At 47.9% G+C, this 17,024-nt stretch overlaps 3 protein-coding genes across 16 annotated transcripts in view; 1 reads left to right on the plus strand and 2 right to left on the minus strand.

The window, feature by feature from the left end:
• The window catches only part of KANSL1L (KAT8 regulatory NSL complex subunit 1 like), a 61,606-nt gene extending 56,458 nt beyond the window's left edge, over window positions 1-5,148 (plus strand). For 2 of the 4 annotated variants that reach the window (XM_054277959.1, XM_054277960.1), the window contains exons 13-15: window positions 341-453; window positions 1,921-2,074; window positions 2,674-5,148. In XM_054277959.1, the coding sequence (XP_054133934.1) occupies window positions 341-453; window positions 1,921-2,074; window positions 2,674-2,922 (516 nt within the window). In that variant the 3' untranslated portion in view covers window positions 2,923-5,148. Of the gene's footprint in view, window positions 1-340; window positions 458-1,920; window positions 2,075-2,673 lie in introns of those variants that run through there. The other 2 variants (XR_008483120.1, XM_054277961.1) reach the window with 2 other exon arrangements.
• A 3,124-nt stretch (window positions 5,149-8,272) lies between these two features.
• On the minus strand, window positions 8,273-10,723 carry RPE (ribulose-5-phosphate-3-epimerase). Of its 2 annotated transcripts, none has more exons than XM_054277730.1 (6): window positions 10,595-10,723; window positions 10,377-10,456; window positions 10,158-10,297; window positions 9,461-9,595; window positions 9,238-9,324; window positions 8,273-8,826 (listed from the first exon to the last, which is right to left on the minus strand). In XM_054277730.1, the coding sequence occupies exons 3-6, from the start codon at window positions 10,293-10,295 to the stop codon at window positions 8,704-8,706; spliced, it is 483 nt and encodes a 160-aa protein (XP_054133705.1). In that variant the 5' UTR covers window positions 10,296-10,297; window positions 10,377-10,456; window positions 10,595-10,723; the 3' UTR covers window positions 8,273-8,703. The 2 variants fall into 2 exon arrangements, with proteins under 2 accessions (XP_054133705.1, XP_054133704.1); XM_054277729.1 differs by having other exon boundaries at window positions 10,584-10,723.
• Window positions 10,724-12,897: 2,174 nt separating this feature from the next.
• The window catches only part of UNC80 (unc-80 homolog, NALCN channel complex subunit), a 122,104-nt gene continuing 117,977 nt past the window's right edge, over window positions 12,898-17,024 (minus strand). For all 10 annotated transcript variants that reach the window (XM_054278230.1, XM_054278233.1, XM_054278232.1 and 7 more), the window contains 3 exons: window positions 16,908-17,019; window positions 15,522-15,772; window positions 12,898-14,242 (listed from right to left, as the gene is read on the minus strand). In XM_054278230.1, the coding sequence (XP_054134205.1) occupies window positions 13,970-14,242; window positions 15,522-15,772; window positions 16,908-17,019 (636 nt within the window). In that variant the 3' untranslated portion in view covers window positions 12,898-13,969. The remainder of the gene's footprint in view (window positions 14,243-15,521; window positions 15,773-16,907; window positions 17,020-17,024) is intronic.

The raw sequence follows: 17,024 nt of genomic DNA on the forward strand, positions 1-17,024 counted from the left end.
TTTTGCTTGTCTTTATTATGTACTTTTTTACACTGCCTTGATTTGCAAATGAATGCTCATCCTCTAAATTTTCTGCCTCTCACCACAGAGAAAAATGTGTTAGTTGCATGGAGGGGGTGTAACTTCTATATCCATTCAGATCAACCACAGACCTGTAAGAAATAAAGCTGAAATGACAGCGTCCCATACACCAGAGCTCTCATAAAGTGAATGCGTGTAAATGTGCCTTTGTAGTGAAAGCGCTTGTTTGCAGAATTCTGTCTAACGCTGGTATGTATAATGCTGGCTGGTGTTGTCTGAGTGCTGCTGGCACTGAGAGCTCTCCTGTGCCTCCCCACAGGTAGAAGACCTGTCAGACAAAGCCTTTGCCCTGCGCCACACCAAGTTCGAGGAGCGGGAGCGCGCCAGGTGGTCGCTGTGGGAGCAGAGCCGCTGGCCCAGGAGGAACAGCAGGCAGGTGTATTGGCTTTGATCAGAGCCTTCTGTTGAACCTGCTGGGGTTGTGGTACAGCAGTGCCAGAAATGCTGGCACAGCAGTTTGGAAATGAGGGCATTCATTAATTAACTCATCAGGGACAGTAGCAGGTATGTTGAACTTCGTGGGTGGTGAGGGAAAGCAGTGCTGAGGCATGCATACTTACAAATTGGGCATGTTAGTGACCTGGCATTACCAAACAAATCTCTTCTCCCTCTCGGAACACAGAGCTCTGCTAGACTGTGCCACTCCCAGTTACTATGGCTTCAGGCACCCAGTGTATCATATGTCCTTCTTCACTCACCTGATTCAAATGAAACTCCACAGTGTTCAGAGATGTGTTTCTAAAGGGTCCTGGGCTGTGCCAGGGGCCTTACACTTTGAACCATTCACACAATGACTTTCTTTTTCACAGGCTTGCCATCTGGTGCAGAACTCATCAGATTTAAATATAACCACTAAAAGTCTTGCACAAAGTAGTAGTGTGTATGAGTAAACATTGTAAAGCTGCATCTGCAGTTTGGCCCTGAGAAAATGGTTCCCATAAATCACTTTACAGTCTGCCAGGGCAAAAAGCAGCCTATAAATGTTGGAATAACTTTTTCTGGTGTTTATCATATGCTTGTGTCTACTCTTGTCTGAAAATGAACCATGACACTAGGAATAAATAGTCAAAGATAGCTTTTTTTAATGCAGGATAAAAATATGGCTAAGCCATATTGAGGAACTCTATTTTAAGCAATTTTGAACCTAAAACCTCCTAACTTTAGAAAGTGTACTGAAAAATAAAAAGTCCTGCCTGTACTTTAATTTTGAAACTGAACTCCTTGGTAAAATCTTAGTGCTGCTTAAATTCAGAAGTAAACTGCTCATTGACATGAGCAAGGTCAGGATTCCACCTGGCCTTTCAGATGCATGCCACTATTTTTTATCTGGTTTAAATATCTCTTAAAAGTGAGGTCAAAATTTTTAATCTTACTACATTTTTGATTGCTTTGCCCTTGAGTCCAAAGCAGAAGTGGTAAGGGGAAGCCCAAGGACTTGTCTCTTGAGTTGCACTTGGCACAGTGCTGACAGTGCAGCTTGGACCCCACGGGCGCCTGTGGGAGAGTGGAACGGCCTGTGGCTCACTGATTTCTTTTGTCTAAAATCACAATTCTGGTGAGCATGTGGACCAAGATACAGTCACTAGCTGTCTGCAGCCAGAGTGTGCCTGTCCCACCCATTTTATCCACTTAGTTCCCCCACACAGTGCTTTGCTTTGGCTCCAGCCAACAAGGTCAAGAACCACACCCATTTTCCCTCTGGTCTTTTGGTTTAAGCAAGCAGAATGGAGGTAACATGTATGGAGAAACTGAACACTTTGTGAAGAAAATGTGAACTGCTCATGGCAGTGTAAAAGGTCAGGGAGTAGCTCTTAAGACTCATTTCTAATTCTGCACTAGATCTTACAGCAAAAATGCTGATGCTCGACACAGCCAGGACGTGCTGCAGAAAGACCATTGCACTGCTGACCCTGCTCCTGAGGCAGCTTTGGAAACCCACAGCTCTGTGTGCTCAGGGATGGCACCACTCTGCAGGGACAGCCAGGAAGAGAAGGTGGGTGAGCTTCCAACAGCTTCCAGCTCTGATCAGTTCTGCAGTGACAACAAAAAACCTGAAGATATTCACCTATCTCATTAATCAAAATCTCAGGCTGTCAGCCTAGTTAATGTGCACTGAACATAGCACTCCTGTTTGGAGCTACATTGCTGTGCTTTGTAAATTAACCCCAGATCTGTCAACAAGTTTCCTTGCTCAGTACACATGGCACATTTTTTTGAGGCAAATATAGAAGGACTGGGTTTGGGCTGGGTTTTTTTTCAGAGGTGTTGGCCAAGGTTCCAGACAGGCCTGGTCATTAGGGGGTCAGGCATCCTGATGGTCTGGCACTGTGGAAAAGAGTTTTCTTGCCTGTTCAAGGGTAGGTCTATTATTACTTCAAACCCTTATGCAGCCAGCTTACATCTTGGTGCCTGGCAATGTTGTATTCTTTATCTGAAGAGCACTGCAAACACTGTAAAGAAAGACACTCGTTTGTTACTTGATAGGACATGATTCTGCACACAGTTAATCAGTTCAGACTCAACTGAAATCCCTTTTTATCCTCTATACTCTTTTTTTTCACCCCCCACTCCTACTCTTCTGCTTCCTTTCAGTCTGGGCTGTGGGAACTTCGAGTTTTTCCACTAAATGATGAAGAGGTAGAGGCTTTACTGTGCCAAGATCAAGTAACGAATCAGACTGAAATGTCAAGTGCAACTTTCCCCAGCAACTCTTCCTGCACTCCAGGCACACCCACTGATGTGCCAGACAAGGGCTGTGCACCAAGAAAACAATCTACCCAAGAGTCAGAAGACTGCAAAAGCATTTGCCTGGGAAGCAACAGTACAAGGAAACAAAGGTGACAGGGAATAATGTGGTTCATTAAGAAAGCCAATTAAGGTGGAGAGAAGTGTAAGGTAAAATCTCTCGTTCACACAGCATATGACAGCACAATTCAAAACCTTTATGTTAGCTGCGTGTAATATATTTTCTTTCTTGCTTTGTAACAGGCAGGATAAATCCCAAAGACAACACTTTCTTCTTCCTGAACCCCAAGAGAAAGTAATTATTTCAAGCTGGAAGTCTAATATTCCCAATGTCGGGAATGGGCGCACATAAATTGCTGGCACCATTCACTTTCTGTTGTCATATTGCCACATTTGTCAATAATCATCCTTTTCTGTTTGTTTGTTTTCCAATGCATATCTGGTTCTAGTGGACTCTGGTGCAGCAGGAGATGCTGTCTACCTTATCCAACAACTTCAACTGGACACAGAAAAACTACTTGAAAATAGTGGGGATAAGCATTTGCCTCAGATTATTCTCCTGTGTGGCATGACCATAGGGCAAAAACCTGTCTGTAACTGCACGTGTGAGGTCAGGGGAGGTGAGAACCAGCACTTCAAACCAGGGCATCTGGAAGCCTTGAATCTAGCTTGTCATGGCTCTCAGCAGTGCCAGGGCATGTTTCATGGTGAAATCCTCAAGCAATAAGGCAGAAGTAGCCACAGCATTGCCACAGTATCTGACACAGGGAGAAGCAGGATCTCTGCTTCAAGCCTGTGGGGAGGGAGAGACAGGAGAGAGGGGTGGAGCCAAATCAGTGACACAGCCCATGGAATGTTGTGGTTTGGATCATCTTATTTCCTTAGTCCTTCAGTAGCTAATGAGGCTCATAATACTTTGCTTTAATATGTTAAAGTCTTGTTCCAATTTCTGTACAGTGCCTTGTAAGAGTCTCGTAAGTATGCCAACATTTGGTGACTAGCTGGAAAGGAAAAGATGATTGATGTCTTGAAGAGCAATAAAAAAAAAAGCCCCAAAGCTTTCCATTGTGATTCTGGATAGATTTCTCATTTCCCAATGCATGCACAGTGAGAAAAACAAAGGCAAGTCGTTTAAACTTGCATCTGAATAGCATAGCTTGGAATGTATCTGCAATCCCAAGAGGTATTAACAAAGATTAAACATTGAATGTAGGTGTAATCCATCAACAGGCAGTTTTTCTGTGTAGGACAGTTGAAGGCAATTTAATAGGAGTCTCTGTTTTTTGTGCAGTTTTCTTCCATGTGTAATACCTGGAATGGCACTGGACAGATGACCCAGTTTTAGTGTCAATTTTTTTTTTGGTCAAAATGACAGGAAATACACACTGGGCATATGAAAACAGTTCAGTAAAGTTTCAACACTACATCCTATTGCTACATTGTAGTTTATTGCACATTCTGATTATTTTTTTAAACACTTTTTTAACACTGGTTTGTCTTAAACTTGAATCTTGCCTCAATGTCTGATACAATAATCTTTGATGCAAGGTTGGTTTTTTAATTAAAAGTTATTTCTATATATGTTGTATATAGTCTGAATTTGATGGCTTTTTAGAAGTGAAGAAGTAGCAGCAATATTTCCTCTTGGCATAGAGCTCTGTCTGGCCTGCAGCTTGGCTGTGGTACTGGGGCTGCACTTACCCTGTGAGGCCAAGGCCCCCTCAGTGCCTCAGCACAAGGTGTGTGCTGCCCTCTCCCTGGCCCTGCATGTGCACCTGCTTCCAGGAAGAGCTTTCTCAAAGGTCAGTGTCCCAGATGTTTTGCAGGTCTTTTCCACACCCCCATCTACTCCTTAGGAAGCCTGATCTGACCAGCTCTCACCCAGCTTTGTTGTCAGGTATGGGTTTCCTGTCTTGTCTGATCCCTGGGGCAGAGGGAAGAACTCCAGCACTTTAGGAGAGGGGACAGCCCAAGTAACCAGCCAGCCAGGCCAGCTGCCTGCCTTGTCCTGCAAGTGCTGCCAGAAGTGGAAATCCAATCCAGTCTGTCACAGGAGGGGTTTGCTTTACTGGAGGGTGGAAACACAAGGGTGTTAAAAGGAGGCCAAGGACCCCCTGTGTCAAAGGAACTGGGTTATCCCAGTCTGGTGAGCCTGGGGACCTGCAGAGCATCCCTGCACTGCAGTTCAGGCCCCAGCTGCAGTGCCAGACCACTGTGTGCCTGCAGGCTCAGCCTGCTGTGGGCTACAGCAACTGCTGGGTTCCTTGTCCACTGCAGAGTGGTCTGGGCAAGGGGAACCCTGTCAGCTGTGTCCCTTCTGTGTTCTTGCTAGCCTTGTGGGAACTTGCAATTGCTTCATGAGCCAACAATAAAAAGGCCAGTTAGACAAAGGCTGAGCCAGGCCCAAGACAGAAGCAAAATGTCTATTTGGTCATGACCCCAGTGCACTCACTGCAGAAATCTTTTCTCCAGCAGCTGCCTCAGCTGGCCAGGCCTGTGACAGCACACTGTGGCTGTGGCAGCACACTGTGGCTGTTGGAGAACAGTGCCAGAGCTGCTCCTCCTCCCACAGTGCCAGCACAGGGCTCTGCCAGCAGCTGAGCAGGATATGTGCCTGTGGCAGGAACAGGCTGCGTTTCCCCATCCCCTGCCCACCTCCTGCATCTCTCCAGGTGGGCAGTGCTGGGTGCACATGGCAAGGGAGGTGCTTCTAAAGCAGCTGCAGACCTGGCCCTGCCTTCTCTGTCTCCACTCTGTGTCTTGGCTCCACCTGATTTTTCAGCAGCCCTCTTTCAGTACTGGCACAGGGTTTAAAAACTGGCTGAACTCAGCTTGGTTCCAGGACCAGCCCTGTCCTTTCTCTTGTCCCTCTACTCCAAGCAGCTGCAATCAGCACTGGTAGGCTCTAGTGCCTGCCTGCTCTAGTGCCTGCTGGGCTCCCAGCTCCAGGCAGGTCAGTGCTGCCTGAATGCTGGTGTCATGAGGAAGCTGTACCTGCTGTGGCAGCAGGTTCAGGGCCAGGCTCATCCTTGAAGCCATAAAATGTGCAGAATCCCCTGCTTGTTATCCTTCCTTTTCAAAGTTTTAAACAGAAAATAAAACCCCAGACAAAACCCAACCTCTCTTTGGCTGTTAAGCTGTGAAAACAGCTGTTAGTGCTGCTCCTACTGCTGTGACTGAAGGTATTACAGTGACTGTGAAAAACCAACTTAAAACTTAATGCAGCAAGGCCCCCTCACACATGAAAGTAGGTGTCTGCAGCTGCACAAAGCCATTTTCCATGTGCTTTATTTACCATGTTCAATTGAGGCATTTTTTTAACACCACTTACGTTCTGCTTCCTGCTGCTATGAGGGTTTAAAATGCTTCATCTCTGCATCCAGGATCTTAATGGCATGTAAGTACAAATAAGAATTTTTAAACTCTATTAAAAATAAGCTCAGTGTGTGTCTCCTGCAGTGTTTTATCTCCCTCAGGGCTGTGGCTGTACCACCCTGTGCAGCACATGTGCAACCCCAGTGTGACTTGGCTCTGTCCAAGTTGTTTTCATCCTGTTTTCCAAAGCAGACAGACCTGTGCTGTCAGATCACTCTGGACCACTCTAGAGCACATGCCTGAGTACAACAGGCTGTGCTCTCCCTTACTGCTGAAACCTTATCAGAGGATTGCAACATCTCATGGGCCTGGGCTTTATTCAGCCCTGGGGAGATCCTGCAAGCAGCTCTCTGGGTTTTCAGGTCACACTCAGTTCCAGTCCTGGGATTCCATGCTTGTTATTGAGTACAGGACAGGCCTAAACAGGCCCCAGAGAGATCCTTTCAGTGAATGGACACAGGTGAGAAACTGGAATAGTCTTAAGCATTAAAGAAGAGGAATAACTCATCACTCTTGATTTCTTGGACATGGTCACCAACAGATTTAACCTCAGATGTGTAAAAGCTGTTGCAGCAGGAGTCACCTGCATAAACCCACTTGAGTGCAATCAGACAGAAGCAATTAAGTAATTGTACTTTGTGAGTGTAGCATCTCTTCCACAGGACTCCTAACCCAAGAGTCAATGCATCCTTACCATCCTTAAAACAATTACAAAATGGCTACAACCTACGAACAGAAGACATGTCATCAATTAACTGGCATAACTTGGATGTCACCTCCAAATTAATTAGGAAAAAAGCAGAAATAGTTTGATTATCCTTCCAATCCAGCTTACACTCAACTGCAGGAGGTTACTACACTACAGCTGTTGTCCTACTGCTTTCAACAGCATGAAAAGCCACTCCACATCCTGAACTAGCATTTTCATTTCAGCTGGTGGCTGTCCAGCCTGCATTTTAGCTACCAGAGCCATGACTGTTTGTCCGTGCATACACTAAACTCCACACTGGTTCTTTCCAGAAGCATGGATAAGCTGCTCTAACAGCCCTTGGGACTACAGCCTTCATGGCCAAGCTTGCTTTTGGCAAACCTCTTCTGAAATATCTCTCAGTACAGTAGGTCCACACAACTCCATTTTTCTTGTGCTAGTCCCCAAATGGGGTTGCAGGTGGAAACAGGAAGCAACGTTTGTTCACCTAAACCACAATTAACCACCCAGAAAAACGTGGCAGTTCAGCAATTTGAGGTGCTTGTCTAGAGTATCTGAACTGGCCCTAGCTCGTGCTGCTCACCCAGTGCCCCTTGCTGCCAGGTGACACCTGCCCAGGGCTGCTGCAAAGAGAACAGAGCTGACTCTGGCCCTGTGGGAGCTGCTGAGCCTCCTGCCTGGCCCCCAAGGCAGCAGACTGACTGCAACCCTTCTGTCATTGCAACCTAAAGAGAAAAATGCCACACAGAATACCATGGAATATTTAAGAGGCAACAATGCTAATTAGAGCCATGGGACACTGCTTAAAAATGGCCTGCTCAGTCTTCCTCCAGTGCACTGTAACTCACCTTTCATGTGCCCAAGCAGTCCAGGCCTGTGCACACAGCAAACTGAAGGACTGATGATTGGTTCCACAAGATGTTCTACAGACCCATCTCCAGGCATTTCAATCTACACATCTCTTCAGCAGCTACCCTTCCTGTATGTTACCATCTTAATCTTTTACCCAGACACATGTACAAACCAAGGAGATTGTGCAGCAAGAAAAAGCTTCATACTTAGCTGAAGAGTATTAAAGCAACATTCTCCTGAAGAATTCCATCACTTGCAGCAATTTCAGACACAGCTGTCCTAACTGGCTATTTGAAAGGTTAAGTGAGAAGATACTCCCCACTGTGATCTGGTGAAGATGCTGCACTGACTTACCTGATGCTGGATTTCTATAAGCCAAGTACTTCCAGTGCAATAGAGGCAAAGGACAGGAACATTTCTACCATCACAGATGTTTTTAGCCCTCTTAAGCTGCCTTTTTCCTAAACTTACTCCTAAACCCACTTATTTATGAGAGTCAGCTTCAAGAACTTAACACATCAAGGAAGGGGTGTTTAATGCAGTAGTGGAAAAAGTTTTGTAGGAATGCACAGATCAAATGACAAAATACAGACAGCAGAAGGCAGTTTGATTAAAGAGTCTTCCACAAGAGATTCTTGTGGTGATGCTACACTCTTCTAGCAAGCAACAAACTGACTGTAGTTCAATCCAGCCAGCATTAGAGGTTGTGCCACAAAATTAGCCTCCACAAAATCAAGAGACAGGTTCAAACCATTGCATTTCCAACCCTGAAAGACAGCCAGAACGTTTCCCACTGCTGCTTGCTTCACTGCAGTGAAGGAATGCTTCCTGTGTTCAGCAGCAAGAAGTTTCTGTAGTTGGTGTCCATCCAGCCCCTGCTTGTGCATGAGAAAAGGGCTCTCCTGCACGGCCAGAGCTTCTGGAACACGCCTGGGGAGGTCTCATCGGTCCAGGCTGCGCTTCTGGGCTGCCTCTGAGCACACGTTCCTGAGCAGGTTGATCACAGACCTGGGGTCTGCGCTCTTCATGATGGCACTGCCAGACACAATCATGTTGGCTCCTGCCTGGGGGACAGCAAACACTGCTCAGCCACATGGAACATAGCCTACAGCCTGCCTGGAGAGCACTGGAGATGGGAATTCTGGCTGCTGTGCAAACGGGTGGGACACAGGGGACATCCCCCTAACTGCAACCCCAAATCAAGTTCAGAAAACACAGCTGAAACCCCCAAATATATAATTTCTTCATCACACTGCTCCTATTTACAGCAACATAAAAGAAACAAACTCCTTTAGCTTATGGGAGGCTTCAACAGCCACTATTTTAAAAAAGGCACAAAATTAGACCTCAAAAAGATTTTGATATTAAATGTGTTTTACAGTTCACTCTGGAAACTAAAAAATTCTCCTAAGCTTTATTTTCTGGGAGTTGATAAGTCTGTCAACACAGTGACTGAGAATGCTTCAACCTCTTACCTCTGCACACTTATGGATGGTGTCAGGCCCCACTCCTCCATCCACTTCTATATCCAAGGAGGGAAACTGTGTCCTGAGCCACTGAACCTGAGGAAAAGATAAAAGGCTGAGCACTGAGCTGCTACCCTACAGCTTCTCGTACATCTAGAAAAAATTTATCAACTTCACTACTCATTTAATTAGCTTTCAGCTCAATAAATAATGAAAGAGAAACACAGTTTACCTTTGGCATCATGTCTTCCATAAATTTCTGTCCTCCAAACCCAGGTTCTACTGTCATCACCAAAGCCATGTCTATCTGATTGGCCCAAGGTGCCAAGTGCTCAACCGTAGTGCCAGGCTTGATGGCCAAGCCAACCTGCAGGAAGGGAAGCCAAATCCAAGTGCACGTCAGGGCAGGACTGGCCTGAGCTCAGTACAGATTCCTAGGAAGTAATTACACAACTGTGTAATGGCAGGAAGAAGAGGCTTCTTTGTTTAAAAATTCCAGATTTTCTTCACTCAAAGACTGACTTCATCCACAGTGTGTGTGGGCTGCACATGCCAATCCTAGACCACCTGTAGTGGCAACAATGAGTTTTCCATAAAACCATAGAATCAAAATATCTTGAGTTGGAAGGAACCTACAAGGCTCATCGAGGCCAACTCCTGGCCCTGCACAGACACCCCACCAATCTCACCCTGTGACTCAGAGCCTTGGCCAAACACTCCTGGAGCTCTGGCAGCCTTGGGGCTATGACCATTCCCTGGGGAGCTTGTCCAGTGCCCGAGCACCCTCTGGGCTAAGAAGAAGAACCTTTTCCTGCTATCCAGCCCAAATCTCCCCTGATACAGCTGCAGGCTCCCTCACTACTCACCGCAGAGAACCTGCCAGCCAGGCAGCTGTTAGTTAAGCACAGCGTAGTGTGTACTCCCCTCACCTTCATGCCATTCTCCCGAATATCCTTTATCAGTGCCCCGGGATTGTCGGTCGCTTCTAGATGGAAGGTGTACTGGTTTGCACCAGCCACTGCCATGGGCTTCACCCACTGCTCTGGCGCGGCCACCATCATGTGCATGTCTGGAAGAGGAGAGCGAGCGGGCAGCGGGGCCGGCTCCGGCCGCCGGAGGGGCAGCGCCCCGCAGCCCCCGGCCCTTACCGAAGAAGGGCTCCTGGCCCAGCCGCTTGCGCAGGCTTTCCACGACGGGGTGGCCGAAGGTGATGTTCGGGACGAAGTGTCTTGGGGCCGAAGAGAGAGACGCGCCCGCCCACAGGTTACCCGGTGCGGCCGGGAGGAGCGGGCCGGGCTGTTCCGCCCGCCCCCCGCGCCCCCGGCCCGGCCGCTCCCGCCCGTCCCCGGCGTTACCCGTCCATTACATCCAGGTGCAGGTAGTCGGCCCCGCAGTCCAGCATGCGGCTGCACTCGGCGCCCAGCGCCGCCAGGTCGCTGTTGAGGATGGAGGGACCGATCCGACACCCCGACGCCATCGCTGCGGCCGCGGCTGCTGCCGGGACGGAGGGCGGGCCGGCCGGGCGGGGGGAGGGCCGGGGCGGTGCCCCCGCCATCTTGGGGCCGCGCTCCGCCCTCACGGCCGCGCTGACGCGGCACGAGCCGCGCCCTCGGCCCCTAACCGGCGGAAACAACAATAACAGTAGTAATAACCCTGGTGTAGGTGATTTTAAGTTCCCAACCAGGTGTATTTTGTCTCCCCAAAGCACAGCTCCCGCCCCGCACCGGGCCTGGAGCAGATGGGTAACCATTAACAAGCGCTGCCGGTATCCCGGAAGGAAACCCTTCGGAGCGCCAGACACCGACCGTGTTACGCAAGAGGCTCAAACACACAGAACAGAACTCTGTCCTTTGCCGTCGTTCCTTTGTATTTAATCCTCGGGACAACGTTTGCATAAAATGCTGAGGCAACGGGAGCGACTGACACGTGGACAAGACAGGCACGGCCGGACATGGCTGAACACGACATGCGCTTAAGGCGGCTAGCACTATGTAAAGCAGCATCGTTTGTCTCCACAGCAGAAATAACACCGAGTTTGGTACAGAGAGACTGGAGGACAGCACAAACCAGCTAAAGAACTTGGTATGCCACTCAGCAGGACGGCATTAAATGCACTGGTACGACAGTAAAACGCATGGGAAGGCAGGCTGATGGGCTGGCCTGTCTGTGCCCTCTCTCAGCAATCATCCCACAAAACCAAAGCCAGCTGCACAGCCACCTGGATAAAATTAAACTTAATTTATAAGTTGCATTGAGTTCTAGTAGGGTAGACATTAAAAAGAGGCATTTTAGTCCTTGCTATGGCTTACTACTGTGGATTCACCTGTGACAGTGGAAACTTGAAACTTGAACGTTATATACACAGAATTAAATGAAGTAAATCACAGTTATTTTGTCATCTCTAGAGCAGAGTACTGTGGGAAGGCCTCTACTTTTCATCAAGGAGGATGCTTCCTCCTTTTCTGCAGAAAAGGTCACTCTCTAAAGTGCACTATGAATTCTGTGTGTTGTGTCCCAGCCATTCACTAAGCTCCTGTCTGAAGCTTTCCTCCCCCCAGGCTGCCAGTGACCAAGCCTACCTGGGGACTTGGAAGCGAAGCTGTGGGGTTTTTTCCTCATTTGTGCGTCAGTGTTAATAATAACACTTAACATCTGGAATTCAGCAATTCTTGGAGTGACCTCTGAGCTGGGAGCTAATCTAAAGCAGCATCCTACAGGTAGCTGGCACAGGCTCCAGTGCACTGAGGAGATAAAAGCAGTACAGCATGTTTTGATCAGCAGAGGAAACAGTTTGTTATCCAGGACATCCGTTGGGACATGGTCACCTCTCTTCCAACACCAAGAACCCTTTGGAGCTGCATTAGAGCACCACCTGTACATTATATAGCCCCATGTATGTGGGCGATAGAGGTGGTGCACTATAAAAATAGTGGGGTTTTTTTCAGCCCTGCTGTTCCCAAGACATGCTGAGATTCTCCTCCTCTCACCAGCAGAGCATGCTCAGCCCCTGGGACAAAAATGGCTTTTGCTCTCTTCAGAGGTTTAATGTGAGTGAGTTCCCTGCCCAGAGTGGTGTGCACAGCTCCTGTCAAACGTGAGCACTTGGCAGATGCCAGGCAGCACAGCCTGAGGCTCCGTGGGCTGCACAGGCTGACACCTGCTGCCAGCTGTGTGGGTAATGGTGTCAGCCCCAGGAAAAGCTGTGTGCTGCACTGCAGCAGCAAGGCAGCTCTCCGGAGGGCAGAACTTCATCAGCCACTGCAGAGCCCAGGAGGAGAGCTGAAGTCCTTTCTGTGGAGATGGCTACAAGGATACCGATTCCCTCCTTAGTAAGGCTGGTTTATCATGTGTATGTCCAAATTGCAGGCCCTCAGGAGCCAAAGTGGTAATGAGCACGTTTTAGATACTCTCAGGATGATCCAAAACATTTTCCTCTGCACAATAATGACGTGATTATAAACTCCACTCAGTCTAACATGAGCCAAAAAAGGCAGTGTATGATTCCCAAGGGTCTCTTTGGACATTGCTGATGATTTCATGGTTGGCTTCACAGCTATTTTGCAGTTTGCCTGTCAGCAGCTAATGGCTAAATTCACATTTCAGTGTAATTCCATGATGCTGCAGAAAAACCCTTTAACTCAGCTGTGACTTCAGCTGATCCCCCAGGGATCTCCACCTTACACACATTTATCCAGTGCTTGCAGCCATGAACGTTACATACATAAAATGGAACCTTTTAAAATACAATCTCAGCATGCCAAAAATAGATTCTTTCATCAAGTTTCTGCCCTGCAATATCCATCTTTTGTTTACAATGTACATATATATTTATATATATAGTAACATGAAAATACCATATATAAATATTTACTTTAAATCCCTCTACATACATCCAACAGCATCAGGGGAGCAGTTGCCTGGGGCCAGAAGATCCACACATTCCAGACGCAGTTTCCTGGAGTATTTTTTTAAACTTTGGAGATGAATAGCTCAGGACATTAAAGCAGGACAGTGTGGGTTATTTATGCCACCTGCAGGCCACTCAGCCCCTGCCCATCTGTGTCTGTGGACAGCACATGCATTCCTGCTTACACTATATACTGTATTTACTTTTTACAGAGCAAATATTTTTGTAGCACAAGGGCAATATTTTACAGAGTGTGATGGAACTAACAGACAAAAGTAAACTCAACTAAAGTCTGCAGTGGCAAAAAAAATATAAAATTAATTGTTTTATGGTGCTTATTGTTGCTCTGCATGTTAGAAACAATGGTCCCAGGCTTGAGATAATCAAGCATTAGATTGGTACTTTCTGTCACTGTTTTCAAGGTGTAGGAGCCTTGGATTCAGCTGCTGTGTAGCCCTGCTCTCAAAAACACTACAAAAATAAATCTCAGGCACAGTCTCAGAAGAGACTTCTCTGTCTCACACAGTCCAGCAGCCCGGTGAGGCTGCTGATCACAGTACATGGCTGCAGATCAGGGCTCCATGGACCACGTTTGCCTACACACCCCTATCCTGAGAATTCTGTACCAGTTCTTGGTTCCTGTGGTCCTGCCCTGAACTGAAAAGAGATCTCACAAATAGAAATTTGCCAGTCTATAGCAACCAGCTGATAGCTATTTCCCGCTCTCGGACAATAAAGTGCTCTTGTTTTAATTAGTTACTGTTTAGCAGGGAACTCTAAGGAAAGGTAACCACTTCCTTCCTTCCTCCTCCCAGTACTGTACTTCCCCAAGAGTTACACATGAGACTCATCCAGATCCACATCGGTCTCGCCCAGCTCCACGTGCGCGAAGCTGAAGTGCGTGGCCAGCAGGGGGTTCTCCATGCCGTTGTCCTCGCTGATGTGCAGGACGGTGTCGCCGTGCTGCAGCAGGCTCGTGGTCTCCAGCCCCGCGAAGTCCTCGGTGTCAGAGAGCTGCGGGGGCGGCGTGCCCTGCGCTGTGGCTGGCCGCGATTCCACGCCCTCCTCCTTCTCCTCCTCCTCCTCCTCAGCACACCGTGCCTCGCTCTGCAGTTGAGGACAGCTGGTGGTCAGCTCAGAGAAAGCAGGAGGGAAAGGGGGATAAAAACAAACTAAGGTCTATAAAGCATTTTCTCATTCAGATACACATTTTACCATAAAGAACAAGGCACTGCAGATTATAAATCCCTTAACATTATACCTTATAACTATACCAATTTACATCAAAGATCAGAAAGGTTATCTGATTTGAGTCATTAACACTTCCTCATTTAACCTTTTTAAGCATATGGCTTCAAACAGAGAGTAGATATTAGGAAAAAATCCTTTATACTGGGGAAAGTGAGGCACTGGAAAAGGTTTCCCAGAGAAGCTGTGGCTGCCCCATCCCTGGAAGTGTTCAAGGCCAGGCTGGACAGGCTTGGAGCAACCTGGGACAGTGGAAGGGGGTGGAATGAGTCCAAACCATTCTGTGATTCATTCTATGATTCTGAACACAGATCATTCATTTGTGCGTGGCAAAGGACATAAACTCAAAGGACACTGGATATCTGGGTGTATAAAAATGATCTCAGTGTCACTGATGTGTTGAAGGGATGACTGGAATTGTCCCTGCACCATGCTCAGTGTGGGCCAACACAGAAAAATGCTGGACAAGCAATTTCTTTTGCAATGTGGTGCTTAAACAGTCCTGAGGCTTTGATGGATTCTCTCCTTAAGGGGGCATCTCTCAGGGAGCAAGCTGTGAAAACCAGTTGAGGACAGCTTGCCTTGGTGACTGGGTCCACAAGGACACTGTATGTGATGGGAAGACAGAAAGGGAAGATGCAGAAAGTACATTTTCAAATTAAGACTTGTTACATAGACCTGGAAGGGAATGGCTTTACAGAAGCAGGAGCTTGACAGCAAACAGCCTAAAACACAGCCAGACAGGAGAGTTTGCTGTGTTTACCCTCCTGCCAGCTTTCACCACGGTGCTGTACTGCAGCCAGGGCTTCCCTGTGCCTGGGACAGAGCAGAGGAGGGACACGGACTGCAGACCCAGCAGTGACATTGCCTGGCTGTGCAGGGACACGGGCTGCAGACCCAGCAGTGACATTGCCTGGCTGTGCAGGGACACGGGCTGCAGACCCAGCAGTGACATTGCCTGGCTGTGACAGGACACGGGCTGCAGACCCAGCAGTGACATTACCTGGCTGTGACAGGACACAGGCTGCAGACCCAGCAGTGACATTACCTGGCTGTGACAGGACACGGGCTGCAGACCCAGCAGTGACATTGCCTGGCTGTGACAGGACACGGGCTGCAGACCCAGTAGTGACGTTACCTGGCTGTGAAGATCAGCCACGACGATGGCAGGCGAGGAAGGCAGGCCGGGTTTGCCGATCGGCTCCTGCTGGCCGGCGGCCGGGGGGCTGCCGTGGCTGCAGCCCAGCTGCTGCTGCTGCTGCTGCTGCTGCTGCTGCTGCTGCTGCTGCTGCTGCTGCTGCTGCTGCTGCTGTGCCGGCGGCTCCGCGGGGCAGGTCGGGGGTGCCTCAGGCTGAGCCTCCGTGAACGTCACCGAGCGCTTCTGCTCCGCTGGAGGGTACAAACCCAGGAAACTCAGGGTTAAAATTCGGGAAGAAATACACAAGAATAGAAGAGACGCAATCCATGGGAGTTTTACAACTAAGATAGGGTTTGTGGTTCCTTCCATCTTTATATAAGCTGTCTAATCTAAAAGTCTTTTCTCCTGGGTTTCCACTGCAGCCACAACAAGACTGGGATCTCCTGAAGTCTAGCCAGCCCACCTATCTTCGTCATGGCTTGATGAGAAAAATACCATCCATAACATTTTTCCACTCCAGAAGAATAAACTGAGTTGAATTCCCATGTGGTGCCCTCAAATATAAAAGAAAAACTGGCATGCAAAAAGATAGGAGAATTACCCAAGGTTTTGCTGAAATTTTAAGAAAAAAAAAAAGTGCAACAGATTTTTGTTGTCTCATTCCTGCAGACTCAGTCCATTAGCCAGGAATAACAGAAGAGCACTGAGTAAAGATAGCTAAACTAAAAACTTAACAGTAAAATTGATATTCCCATTCCTGCTTTTAATTATTTTTTGCTAACTTTTATGTTTCAGACATCTCCAGCAGTGGTGTTGCTCCAGCACACTCCTGCTGAAACCCAGCAAGTTCACAAGGAACCTTTGCTCTTCCAGATGTTTCCTCCAGAGCTCACTGCTCACTTCAGATGGTACAGAATGCAGCCACCTGCTCAGCTTGGCAGTGCTGACTGCTGGAAACACACAGCACAGACTGAAACAGTCCTACATTCATTTCCATGGACAGTCCTTGGAGCTCTGCACTGCTAAGCTTATGATGGGCCATGTCCTTCTTTCTACTACTCTCAATACTTCCAGACTTGCACATCTGGAGGTTTTGGATGAGGCATCCTGACTAGAGGAAACCCATCTCCTAAATTCTCCATAACTCTTGGAAACAAGATCATTCATTGCCCATGTCCTGTTTGACCTTGACCTCTGGAGAAACCATCAAAGTGTTTTGAGGGGGGTGGATTTCGAAATAGGGGACGGATAGGAAAAAGTATAAAGCTGCTGGGACTTCACTTTAATATAAGCTGCTAACAACCTACAATTCCTTAAAGCTCAAACCACATCATTTTCTGCTCCCCAGTGTGGAGTGCTGGCCCTGGAAGTGCAGCAGTGCCCTACCACAGGGTTTAGGCTTTGGCTGGATGCTCCGTCTGGTGGTTGAAAGCCGAGCTCCGTGACGGCTCCGAGGCTCCGTCTGAGTCTTCTGACGTGACAGCAGCGGCCGGCGAAGCTGAA

The sequence above is a fragment of the Melozone crissalis genome, unplaced genomic scaffold, assembly GCF_028551555.1.
Source record: "Melozone crissalis strain CALT ecotype California unplaced genomic scaffold, PUWL_Pcris_2 ptg000023l_1, whole genome shotgun sequence".
Classification (NCBI taxonomy): Eukaryota; Metazoa; Chordata; class Aves; order Passeriformes; family Passerellidae; genus Melozone; species Melozone crissalis.